The sequence below is a fragment of the Eublepharis macularius genome, chromosome 10 (assembly GCF_028583425.1).
Source record: "Eublepharis macularius isolate TG4126 chromosome 10, MPM_Emac_v1.0, whole genome shotgun sequence".
NCBI classification, from domain to species: domain Eukaryota; kingdom Metazoa; phylum Chordata; class Lepidosauria; order Squamata; family Eublepharidae; genus Eublepharis; species Eublepharis macularius.
Genome location: NC_072799.1, coordinates 17281267 through 17294489, shown reverse-complemented (window position 1 = coordinate 17294489; position 13223 = coordinate 17281267). Strand labels below are relative to the sequence as shown.

The 13223-nt window shown below is 38.7% G+C and overlaps 1 protein-coding gene across 1 annotated transcript in view; it reads left to right on the top strand.

Moving 5' to 3' along the window:
- WDFY3 (WD repeat and FYVE domain containing 3) overlaps positions 1–13223 on the top strand; it is a 176241-nt gene that overhangs the window by 100919 nt on the left and 62099 nt on the right. Inside the window, exons 26-31 of the mRNA XM_054989609.1 lie at positions 2183–2256; positions 2837–2998; positions 3579–3673; positions 8081–8201; positions 9274–9491; positions 12099–12334. Of these exons, the coding sequence (XP_054845584.1) occupies positions 2183–2256; positions 2837–2998; positions 3579–3673; positions 8081–8201; positions 9274–9491; positions 12099–12334 (906 nt within the window). The remainder of the gene's footprint in view (positions 1–2182; positions 2257–2836; positions 2999–3578; positions 3674–8080; positions 8202–9273; positions 9492–12098; positions 12335–13223) is intronic.

Here is a 13223-nt window from a genome sequence, read left to right as displayed (position 1 = left end):
AGAGAGTCACTAATAAACCCAGTATGCTGATTGATTGTAATATAGGTACTACTAAAATTACACCATTTTATTTCATAAAGCGTGTTTTCATGAATGCAAAGCTTGAAGTTAACTTAAACGAATCTGGAAAAATGTATGACAGAAAAGTGTTTGGAATAACACAGGATCAACCACAGGCCAGTTCTAGTATAACAGTTTTCATTCAAGAGGATATGTAGCATTTACTGAACCAGAGTGATGCATTGGTTAAAGTATCAAACTAGGACCTGGAAGACCCAGGTTCAAATTCACTTTCTGCCATGGAAGCTTGCTGGGTGACCGTGAGCCAGCCTCACACTCTCAGCCTAACCTACCTCACAGGGTTGTTGTGAGGATGATGAGGAAAGGAGAATGATGTAAGCCACTTTGGTTCCCCGCTGGAGAGAAAGGCATGATATAAGTGGAATGAATGAATGAATGAATGAATGAAAGACGATGTAGAAAATACTGTGTCTGAAGTTGAAAACTGATGTGGATTTTGGAAAGAAATGCTGTTTTCCAGAAGGCCATATCTCAGTGATCCCACACTGCTCAGACCTTTTAGTGTAAAGGCAGATTCCCTGTAGGGTCTTCCTTTTAGCTACAGCTGGGTAATAGTATGTAAGCTGAAACTTTATATGACATCCCTTAAGTCGTCATAAGGTTGATTGATTGTAATCTTCTGAGAGTCCGTGGTCTTCACCAGCCCCACCACCCTTCCAAGTGCATAAAGTACCCACAAAAGCAATAGACTGGGTGGTTGGAAAGTAAGAATGGAGGGGCTGATGTGGTGTAAAAGATTCGAGTAATCCACTCCTGCATTTGAATGGAAGCCCTGCACATTTGGATGAACAGAGTAACACCAATACAGAACTGAGGTAGTAGACAAGAAAAAGATCTGGCACAGCAGGATTAAATGATAGGAAACAGTACTTGGACTATAGCGATCCACCAAGAAAAGTGTTTCGTGGAGAATTTTAAAGAACAAAAGAGTTTCAATCTGCTGTTCTGAGGAAGGAGGTTGTTGCTTCTAGTTCATATACTGAAAAACATCACAGAATGGTAAGGAACAAGAGATGAAGAATTGGGGAGGGAGAAGGTGGCAGGAGCAGATTACCTTAAGTTAAATGGAAAGGATGAGAGATGATTGGACAGGTGAATTGAGATAAGTCAGAAACGGAGAAAGAGAGGTATAGATGAAAGGACTTGTGATTATGAGATTGATCTGCTGTAGCTTTCCACATCGCTAAGGCTGAAAGAGGTGTGCAACGTGATCATAGCAACAGAACAGAAAGAGATATTATTTTGGCAGCAGCGGGCTGACAGGAGGAGAGCAGCAAAGAGGAGGCTCTAGTAATTGAGATGAGAAATGACTAGGCCATGCACAAGGGCTTTAGCAATAATGGTAGCAGGAAACAAAGGTGGATAATGTTCAGAGAGGAGAGAGCTTTTTCTGTGAACATTTCTTTATTACTGTCTATCCACTACTTGTTTCTTTGACAGATTAATTATTTTGTCTTTACTGTCGCTTCCTCAATAACAATATAACTTTTTTGATCATTCAGTAACTCTCCAGTAATATGAATACATTCACATATGGTGGATGGGGAGGCCAAGGCTTTGTTTTAAACAATATTATATTGATGAATATACACAGTACCATTTATCATTTAGCCTTCAGTTGGTATCCCCTCCCCCAGCCCATACATTGCCACATTAATCCCTTAACATAAATGGAAAAGTAAAAAGGTAGATACTTGTTTCCATTCAACTCCTGGTCAAGATCAGTCCAGCTGTTCTTTGACATTGAATGCTGGGGCTTTCATTATTTAGTAACCTGCCATTGTTTGTGATCTGCTATAAGAAGCAAAGAAAGAGTATTAAAATGATATGACGACACCGTTCACATTCTGCTTCCTGTTCCCAGTGAAAATAAATGAAGTATTTCTTCAAAATATTTCTATCCCAACCTTACCTCCTCACACTGAAAGCAGCTAACAAAACAACAAGTTGCAAACACTTAAAAACAATGTAACAGTTAATCAGCAAGATAAGTCGGTCCTATACAAAAACAGCAATGGAAAGTAGTCATGTTAGGCAGCGTAACTCTGCTAAAATTAATAGCGAATACCAGCTATAAATGATTTTGTACTCTATATTTCAGGTTTGGCTTCATGCACCTTATGAACTTCATCTTTCATTATTTGAACATTTCATTGAACTTCTGACTGAATCCAGGTAATAGCTGACCTATTTTATATAAAATATGTCAATATTTTATCATGTGAACTTTCTCTTCTAGTGAGTAACCTTAGAAAATAAATACTAGTAGTCACTTTAGATTAATTATGTTGCACAGTTTAATTTTTTTACGTTTGTGGTGATGGGGGAGCTGCAAAAGGAGTATTAAAGTGAATGGGAAAATAGGTATCTACAAACTGGGATTTAGGAGAGCTGTTCTGAATAGCAAATCCCAGTCCATCTCCATTGGAAGGCTCTTTCTGATAACTTTACCTATGAAGTCTTCAGTAGAAACTACAAATGTAGGGGATTCGTATATTGCCAGTATGTGCTGACAACTAGCTGTTTTCTTTAGAGAAACTTAGGACTTTAAAAAAAAATTTCAGCCGAACATGATTCTACATTAGAGTTTATATTCTCATTACATCATACGATAACAGTCACATGGATTCCTAGATCCTCCTTGATTTAGTGTGTGTTCTCCGGAATGGATCCACGGTACCTGTTGACAAACACTGTATTTAAGGAGGCTACTCAGATGAATGAAAGATTCTTAAATTGTCTGTTTATCTTACAGTGAAGCCGCAAAGAATGCTAAATTGATGAGAGAGTTCCAACTCATCCCAAAACTGCTGCTAACTCTTCGAGATATGTCTTTGTCTCAGCCAACTATTGCTGCCATTAGCAATGTACTGAGTTATTTGCTTCAAGGGTTCCCAAGCAGCAATGATCTACTCAGGTACTATGAAATTTCATTAAGCTCGGTTTAAAAAAAAAGCGAGTGAGTGTGTGCATGTTTTTTGGGAGAGTGTATTTTGTCTTCCTATGAATCCTTATTTCTCTTCTGGAAAACCTCTAGTCCTTGAATAAGATGGCTGAAAAACAGCTAAATCCTGCCATACTAGATAATGCAAACATTTCCTAAAGAACAATATTGTTATGTGCGCTTTTATCTTGGGAAGCAGTAGTAATCTTTCTACTGTGGCAACAATCTTTCAATCTTCAAGGATCCCATTCAGTTCTGTTGTGAAGATGAGTAATCTTCTTGCTCAAAGTATATGGTATCCTCATCTGTATTTGTCATTTTGGATAACCCAGTCTCTGATTTGCTTGGTGATTTTTTTAAAAAAATCTGTCTGTCTATCAGTAAGGCTGAAGCAATCTCAGTTAGTCTCAGTAGATGTCCGAATCTGTATTTTGGGGGGAATAATTGCCTCTTAGTATTACTTTTTACTCTGCAGCTGATGCTAATTAATGACAAAGTAAACTTCATCTGTCACAGACGTGTGTGCCATTTTTTCTTGCCTTTGTCCACCAAGGTTTGGACAGTTCATCTCCTCTACTCTGCCTACATTTGCAGTCTGTGAGAAATTTGTAGTCATGGAGATGAACAGTGAAGAAAAGCTTGACACTGGTAAGTACTTCCCGGTTCCTGAGAAATAGTGGAAGAGAAGGAATCACTTTAGACATATTCTTTCATTACCATGGATATGGTTCGCTGTGCCTGACTTGAGCATAATAAGCTATTTGCTTTTAAACATTGTGCATTTACAAAGAGTACTGTGGAACTATCTTTCTATATTTCTCTTTCTAATGCATACAAATAGTCTTTTCCATTTCATACTGTACACAACTGCACTCCCCCCCCCTCTCATTTTATTAAATCAGCCTAGCTCTTGGGTCTCAGTTGAATTGAGAAGAACATTACGGATGAACAGCCAGGTTTCAGAAGGGTTGTGTGTTCCGCAGGATGCCTGCAGTGACATTTTAAGTGTACCTTCTGGAGGAGCAAGTGCCATTTATTCTAACAAGCAAAGATGCTTATGATTGGGCTGTTGTTCAGTTGAAGGGTAAAGTCATAGAAATCAGCTGTGTGTGTTAATCTAGAATTATCAGGCATCAACTAAAAAGTGACGTCTTCGAAAAAGCATTGGGGAAACAGGAGCCTGAATAGAACCAGTTGGCCCATAAGACGTTCGCAACACATTGGACTTTTCTTTTAAAGCTGGTCATCTTGTCTACTCAAACTATAAAGCATACACAGATTTATCCTGGCTTCATTGTTATGAATTTTTATGATTGAAATTTATGAATGAATTTTGAAAATTTGTTGCTGTGATTTACATCCAGGACGACTATACCTTTATGTATAACCATCTACCTTGTGTGTTGTTTACCTTGGCACTAGTGCAATATTGACTAATAGCACTTTATGTATAAAATATAGGAATGGCCTCTATGCATGTATTATAATGCTCTAACACTTTAATGTATGGTCCTGATAGGTTAAAGCAGTAGAAGGTTACCAACTGCATTAGGCAATATAATATGTGGTAGTACTTTGTAAAATTATTACAAATAATTCTGTATAAATCAATACACTAAATGACTTTGAGATATAGGCTATTTTTTATTGTGATTGGTTTTCTGCTTCGTTAGGTTTCCCGATAGAGTTCTTTTTTCTGCTGTCTTATTTCGTGATACTCTCCTTTTTCATTGTGATCAAAGCATTACAGAAATAGTTACATCAGTATGGAAAAATGAGTAGTAAGTGGGAAGAATAAATGATAATCTAACGAAATAACAGTAAGAGTGAGGAATGGGTGAAAAGGCAAAAATTTACTGTTTGTAGTATCGGGAGGGGAAGATGAAATCACGTCAGATATTTTGAAATTTATCTTTTTGTTTGGAGTAGGCTGTCTGTTCTGAGGCTTCAAGACACAACAAGTGTCTGACATAACAAATGCTGAGAATGTACAGTATGCTTTGCTACCAGTATGGCTCTTTCAGAACCGTATCAGGAGGCATTTCTACATGGCCTGTGCTGTAGGTACATGTCCTAAAACGATGCAAATGATAGTAAAATTGTGGGAGGGGATGAAAACCACATTGATCCTAATTTCTTTCCAAAATGCTGTTATGATTAGATAGCTCCAGAAGAAACGTGGGGAGTTACATCTGTCATGTATGAGAAGCTTCTTTGCTTCAAGAAAATACATACCCTTATGTGAATACTGCTATAAAAGCCTTAGCCAAGTTTCTCTCCCAATTTGTTAAGGAAAAAACTTATTAAATGTTTAAATTTTTAATACTATACAGATTATATATTAAAAACTTTTCCTTTTAATTCTAATTCTAGTGTGGCACTGCTCAGAGCCGAATAGGCTGCATGAGCATTATCATTAAAGTAAAGCTATAAAAGCCTTATGTTACATTCAGGCAGGAAAGTCATAAGGACGTAAGAGGAGCTATCTGGATCAGACCAAAGGACCATCCAATCCAGCTGTCCGTGGCTGACCAGCTGCCTCTAGGAAGCCCACAAGTAGGACGACTGCCACAGCATCCTCTCACCCGTTCTCCCCAGCAACTGTAGATGGTGATAGTCAGCCGCTTAAAAAACAAAGGAAGCTTACTGGTTTGTCACTGGGAGGGCCAGAATTTTAATATTTTCAGCTTGGAGCTCTAAAAATCAGTGGAGTAAACATTGTGAGATTAGGTAACACAAGTTTGGTGGGAGTTGGAAAGCCAGCCCGCAAAGTAAGAATTGGTCTCACAGAAACTCTCCCAGCTGGGAGATGAAGAGTAAAATAGCCCATTCTTGGCACACTTTCTCCAGTTGAAAAGAGTGGAACAAGAAATGGTATCCTTTGCTAAGTTCCTGCTGCTTCTAGGCCATTCCTTGGGGGAAAGAATGCTAAGGTAACATGTACTAAATATAGGCTAGTTAGCTGTCTTGGGTTTATTTCGTAGATTCTGCAACATCTCTTATTTTAAGATAAGGCATTCTCATTTCATCCGTGTTGTTCCTTTCTATAGGATGCGTGCTAGTTAATAAAAGGCTTTTTAAAACAAGCTGTTTTGTACTGCACTGAATCCTTGCCCCCACCCACCTAGCTGCTTGGATACACTTATACACGCCCCCCTCTCATTTATGGCAACATCAGAGTAGAATAATTTATTTGAATGTTATTGCCTGCAGAATAAGGCATTAGAGCAATTCCAGGGTGGAGAACTTAATAGTGGATAGATCACTGTTTCCCTGTCTATACGCTGCCTCAACTGACTTTTAAGACATTTCTTCTGTTTCATTGAATGCAGGTATGTTCTAATATTAGATAGGGGTAAACCAAAAAAGGTTGAGAAAACTAAGGCAGAAAAAGATGTATGACGCAATATGCAAATAAAACCAATTCACTTATGTGCACATAACATAACACTAGTCGTTTAGTACATTAACACGTCAAAAACAAAATACATATGTGCACATGCTGTGAGATAAGACAAAATGCCACATAAGATCAGACACAAAGCCAAACACGTTTTAGCACAAAGCCTTCATCAATTATAGTATAAACATAATTAATACAGTCATATCAAACTTAGACCGTGAGAAACCTGATACATAACAAGGACCAGTAACATAAACAAATTAGAAACCTGCAAAAAAAGATGACATTAAAACCATAAAATAAAATTTAAAAAAATTAAAAATATATATATACATATCGTTGTTGTGGGTTTTCCGGGCTGTATTGCCGTGGTCTTGGCATTGTAGTTCCTGACGTTTCGCCAGCAGCTGTGGCTGGCATCTTCAGAGGTGTAGCACCAAAAGACAGAGAGATCTCTGTCTTTTGGTGCTACACCTCTGAAGATGCCAGCCACAGCTGCTGGCGAAACGTCAGGAACTACAATGCCAAGACCACGGCAATACAGCCCGGAAAACCCACAACAACGATCGTTCTCCGGCCGTGAAAGCCTTCGACAATATATATACATACTTGGAATATATAAGGAACTCCTTATAACAAAACACAAGGCTTCAATTATTTCATCCACATCTAGATGTCACTAAAAATAAATAAAATCACAATTTCAAATAGGCAAACTTATTTTATACAATTACACAAATGCACACACACACACATCTAGTCTCACTTGGTCCAATTAACAACATCAATACATGAGAGCCAGTTTGGTGTGGTGGTTAAGAGCATGGGACTCTAATCTGGAGAGCCGGGTTTGATTCCCCACTCCTCCGCTTGAAGCTAGCAGGGGGGCCTTGGGCTAGTCACGGCTCTCTGGAGTTCTCTCAGCCCTGCCCACCTCACAGGGTGTTTTGTTGTGGGGATAATAATGGCATACTTTGTAAACCGCTCTGAGTGGGCATTAAGTTGTCCTGAAGGGTGGTATATAAATCAAATGATGTTGTTGTTGTTGTTGTTGTTGTTGTTGTTAGTGTGTATTGTCTCACCATGTGTGTTTCTCACCACAGTAGTACCAAATGCCTAATGTGATGCATTTTAGTTGTTTCTTAACCTTTTTGGTTTACCCTGTCAATTTATTGGTTGTGTATTTTCTCCTTTTTTGTGGTTTTCTAATTTTGGATGGAACATCCCTTGCATAGGCATGTCAGAGAAATTTGTTTTATGTAGTGATCCAACCAAGACTAGAATTTCAGAGTTTTTCTGAAAATTTTAATGCTCCTGGTGCAGCTTCATATTTTAAGAGATTTTTATAGCATATGTACACAAACATAGTGAACACCTCTTCTACCCTTTGCCTAGACTATAAAGTCTATTTTTCCAGTCTTTGTATCTGACGTTAATGAACTTAAATCTTGCTCTTCTAGTACAATCTGCTCTGTAACCCACCTGAAATTGTTTATTCTGAAAAACATAATATACTTCAAGTTCTGTTATCCGTCTCATAATACCTGTTGTCAAATACTATATATGATATTTGTTAGCAAACAGAATCCTTGTTAAATGTGTTATAATTTAGTGTTTCAAAATTAGAGCGGTGTGTATGTGTTTTTATTTAGGAACAGAGGAGGACTTTGGAGGTCTTGTTAGTGCAAATCTTATTCTTCTGAGGAACAGACTGCTGGATATCTTGCTTAAACTTGTGTACACATCTAAAGAAAAAACAAGTGTCAACCTGCAGTGAGTATAAGTAGTCTAAAGTTTGATGGACAATATAACATAAGAGTCTGACTGGATCAGATCAGTGGCCTGTGTAGTTCAGCAGTCTGTCTCACATAGTGGCCAAGCAGGGTCTAAACAGTGACTGGTTGATCTGTACCCAAAGCATATTAATGGTTAATAAGCAAACAAACAAAAATTCTTCTTTTGAGTTCTGTCGCTCAGTTTTAACTGTCATTAGCAAAATATCATGATTTACCTCACGAGAACTCCTGTGCTGCAGTAGGGGCAATCACTAGAAGCGTGCAGTTCAGTTTAAAATGTGGATTAAAATACCAAGTTTTGGCAGATTTGGTAAAATCCAGGTATTCTGAATTAAAAAAACAGGTATACTGAATTTTTAGTTTTAAAAAGGTAGAATTTGCCCATTGTTTTCTATTGGAAAATCACGCTAGAGACTATCCGATGGGCTAAGCGAGTAATTATTCAACCAAACTTCACCTAATTGGGGAGAGCCTACTCCTGACTGTCCTCTAAAGACTCCCCAAGTTTCATGAAGAAACCAAAGAAGGTGCCCCATTCACTCTATTATTCCCTGTGAGGAAAAATATCTGGGAGCTATCTGGGGGGCTGGAGTGGAATATTTCAAGCAAATTCCAGCTTCCTTAATAATAAGCTAGTTAATATTAGCTATGGCACTGAACTGATATAATTTGTCGCAAAGTTGTTTTTTCTTCCACCACTATATCATCATGTGACGGTCCCTGATGAAGATTTGTTTGTGAAGAATTCCAAGTTTTTCTAATCATGCCATGGGTTGTGTATCTCTACTAACATCTACTGTTATGTCAGAAGGCACAGTAGACCAAGAATGTCACATGTTAATTTGTTAATAAGAATTGTTTTCCTGGGTTCAGAAACTTATAGGGATCCAGCAAACAAAAAGTATTGTCTTCAAGTTTTGAATAACTGTCAATCAAAGTTTAGATTCTGGTGTTTTGCGAGTCCTTGTATCCTGTAAGGCTTACCTGTTTGGCTTTAGAACACTGTTCCCTGCAAGCCATTTTGTGACATTTTCCTTTTCTTTTTTTAGGGCTTGTGAAGAACTGGTCCGAACCCTTGGATTTGACTGGGTTATGCTGTTTATGGAAGAGCATCTACACCCCACCACAGTGACTGCAGCCATGAGAATCCTGGTGGTCTTGCTGAGCAATCCAGCTATTCTCATCAAGTTCAAGGAAGGTCTTAGTGGTGGAGGATGGCTTGACCAGACAGATTCTGTCTTGACAAACAAGATTGGAACGGTGCTTGGTATGGTTTTGGTTTTTTTAATATCAACCTTATAAATGTCTGCTTTTTTAACTCTAGATTTTGTGTGGTTAACACAAAGCTGACTTAATACAAAAAGCCAGCTTTGGTATAATATTTTTCTGCCTTGAGATGGCACCTGAAGCGATCTTCTGTTTATGTGTACTTAGAAGACTCCATGGGTGATCCCCATGATCAGACACGGATCCTTTTAGCTGAGGCTGTATTCAACAATGATTTGATCTCATACAGTTACTGACAAGCTGGTTTTGTAAATGGCCAGTATGACCAAAAATTTCTTCTTAATGCATTTTTGGTTATGAGTTTAGAAATTTCATTTATATTAAGTCAGCTATGTGAAGGGTAGTCAGTGGCATTATTAAATACAAAACATCTTGGTGAGTTTCACAGATTTATGGCAGTTTAAGCCTTCAGAGCTCTCTGAGCTCTCCAAGGGCCTATCCTGCCTGAGAGGGCACATATGGAAACAGTCGCTTGAGAGCACTCCAGTGTGACTGTCAGAATCTCCTTGCCACAGAGCAAAGCTAGCATGTCTAGTCAGGATAGAATACTAAATTTTGACCCCTCCCCGCCCCAGCATTGTACCTGTGAGAGAGAGGTTGTATTTTGGAATATCTGTAGGCGCTTGCCAATTGGCTCTTTCCATATGATCTTATTGTTCTGATATCACTGGAAGAGAAATTATGTTTGTCCATCTAGTGAAAGCGCTAGTCCTCACTGTGTGAAGCATGGAGATTCTAAACATTCGAATGTAGAGAGAAACCCCAAAGGAAGATTTATATTGTTGCACTGTTTTGTTTGATCTAGTGCCTAGTGGACGATATTGGAATGGCTGAACATCTTCCGTTACTTTAAGTTTATGCTAATTTGAATCTCTGATAGAAGCTGGATAATTTGCAACTTTTGACTTAAATATAATTGACATGGAGCATTGTTTGTGTGTATAAATCATACTGTTCAGTAAAACCAAGATCCTTTTAAATGTTAGTATCTTATTTATCAGGGAGGACAGAGGGAGGACACGAAACAAAAGCTAGGTAGAAAACATATCCAGGAATTTGGAATTTAGATGATACTGGTTTAAAATAATATGTGCATTATAGCTTTATGAAACATAGGAACATTGTACATTTTAAAACTGCAGTGCCCTGTTTCACTGTCACTAACTCCAGTTCTTGCAGAAGTTTCATTTTGATTATAAAGGATGAGAAGCAAGGCTTTCGAACCATGCTCAGTTTTGCTTATTCTTACATTATCCGGGCAACTGACTATTATCGTTGGGGTTTAAAAAACGGTCTTTCAGACTTCATCTTTAAAGACCTATAAAATGCTGACTGTATTGAAAGGATGCTGTTTAATCCCCCATCCCACTCCAAGTTGCCTCTGCCTTTTCAGCAGTGCAGTTATACCATTCCTTAGACTTCTATGTCCCCCGTTATCCTTTGGTATAAGGAGTGGGAGAATCTCAATTTCTGGCAGATAGAAATTGTCTTAAAAAACCATTTTCCCATTAAACGTCTTGGGAAATTAAAAACATTTCTTTGGTAAGAATTTGGTTAACTACAAAATGTGTGAGCTGCTCAAGTCTTCTCAATTGCCGAACTCCTGGTCTACTTGGTTCACTTCAGTGGGATTTCACAGGCAAAGCTCCTAGCAGATTGAGCCCAGTGCTGGGAGAAGGCTTGATGCTGAAGCAGTTGTGTCCAGACTGAAGCTTCTGCCGCTTGAGCAAAGTGAACATTTCTTAAAAGAAACATCATGCTTCCGATTTCATTAGTTTTCATAGCTCTCTGCAAAGCTGTAGATCATCTGGGAAGAAGGCAAATAATGAAATGTATTCTGTAACCCAAGCTTGGATTTCTCTCCTCAAAATTAATATTTTGTTTGTCTTTATTTATGACCTGTTGCTCTTTCAAGCCATGTTTCTTGTAAGATGCAAAGCGCATCAGGAGTAAAGACCGTTTAAACTGTCCAACAGAGATAAGGATAAATGCCAGTCACTTGTACAGCAGCTACATAACAGAGCCCAAGCAGCAAGATAAAATGTCTTTTCCAGTGATTTATCTCCATCGTTTTTCTTTTTTGCCTTAAAAAAAATTTCCTGCCCCCTTTTTTTCACTGTAGAGATGGGAGAGCACTGTCAGTGAGTCTTATTTTTAAATACATTTTTCTGTTAGAATTGTGCTGAGAAAACTGACAACGCTGCATAGGAATATTTTCCCCTACAACTGTTTTGAGAAAAACAAAGCATTTGAAATATTACTGTATTTTTATGGTACGTTAAATGACAGCAACAACCACCTCCCCCCGAACAAGGTTGCTGTTTGTTACAGCAGAACTGTGAGCATGGAGTCTTCAGTTGTAAAATGATTTCATTTCACAGGCTACAGTAGTATTTCCACCCCCTTCTCCCAAACTGAGCAAGATATTCTAACAGCTTTTCCCACACTTATTCAATAATTGAGATAAAACCTTTATGTATTAGTCTTAATCTGAGGTTGCTTTTATCCCATTGAGTGGTGGATGACCTTATAAATAGGGCTTCACCTAGCACCTTTTATGACTTTTTATTTCCCTTTTTCCCCTCAGGCTTTAACGTGGGCAGGAGCGCAGGCGGCAGATCGACTGTCAGGGAAATTAACCGGGACGCTTGTCATTTTCCAGGCTTTCCGGTTCTTCAGTCCTTTCTGCCTAAGCACACTAATGTACCGGCACTCTATTTCCTTCTCATGGCACTTTTCCTGCAGCAGCCAGTCACTGAACTGCCTGAAAACCTGCAGGTCAGTGCACCTGTCATCACCAGCCGATGTAATCAGGGTTGCCAGGTAGGGATTATTTAGTAAGATATCAACTTTACTAAGCGTAATGCCATGCTGTCAAAAAGGGGTGGTTCGAAGCTGAACTTCATACTAAGAATATTTCTGCTCTGTGTTGACGGGTATAAGATGTCGTCAGAACTTTCCCCATCTCAGGGAAGCTTGCCTTAGCTGCTTCTTTCTGTTGCGTTCCCCAAATACAATACTTAAGAAGATACGGTATATGCCTGTGGCGAGATCCTTCATCTCCATCAGAACTGCAGGTCAGCAAGTTGGGGTCCTGCAAGGAATCTTTGAGGGGGAGGAATGGAATGGAGAGTTGGGAAATTCACTTGTCTTCCCCCTCCCCAAATATCACAGTTATATTCTAAAGCTCTGACTGCTGACATTTGGGACTAGATGAACAGGTCCTAGTCTCTCTTTCAGGCTACTGAGTTATTAGGAGCTTTATCGCTTCTGAAGTTTATAATCTAAATATTTTTGCAAACTTGAGAAGCCCCCTTTCCCTCACATATGTTGCCCTGTTCACTGTAGAGGCTAGTAGATTTCTGTGCCTTTCTAGAATTTAGTGAACTTGGTGAAGATCAAGACAATTAGTGTACACAATTGCCACTGCAGGAAGCTATGTTTTCTAAGAATGGTCTTTCCTTTTATAAGATGAAAATGGAATACATTACTCAAAGCAATGTGCTACTTGAGAAACAAGAATGATATGGGTTTAACCAAGATGCTGTTATTTTTTTTTAAATATGTGGGGCAGCCCCTTTTTAAAACTTTTAGAAAAGGTCCATAATCATTTTGAAACGAAGTACCTGGTGCAGTATTCAGAGTACAGTTGATGCTCTTGGTAGGCCCCCTGGATTCCATGGAATAATTCGCTCTCAGAATCCAGTGGACC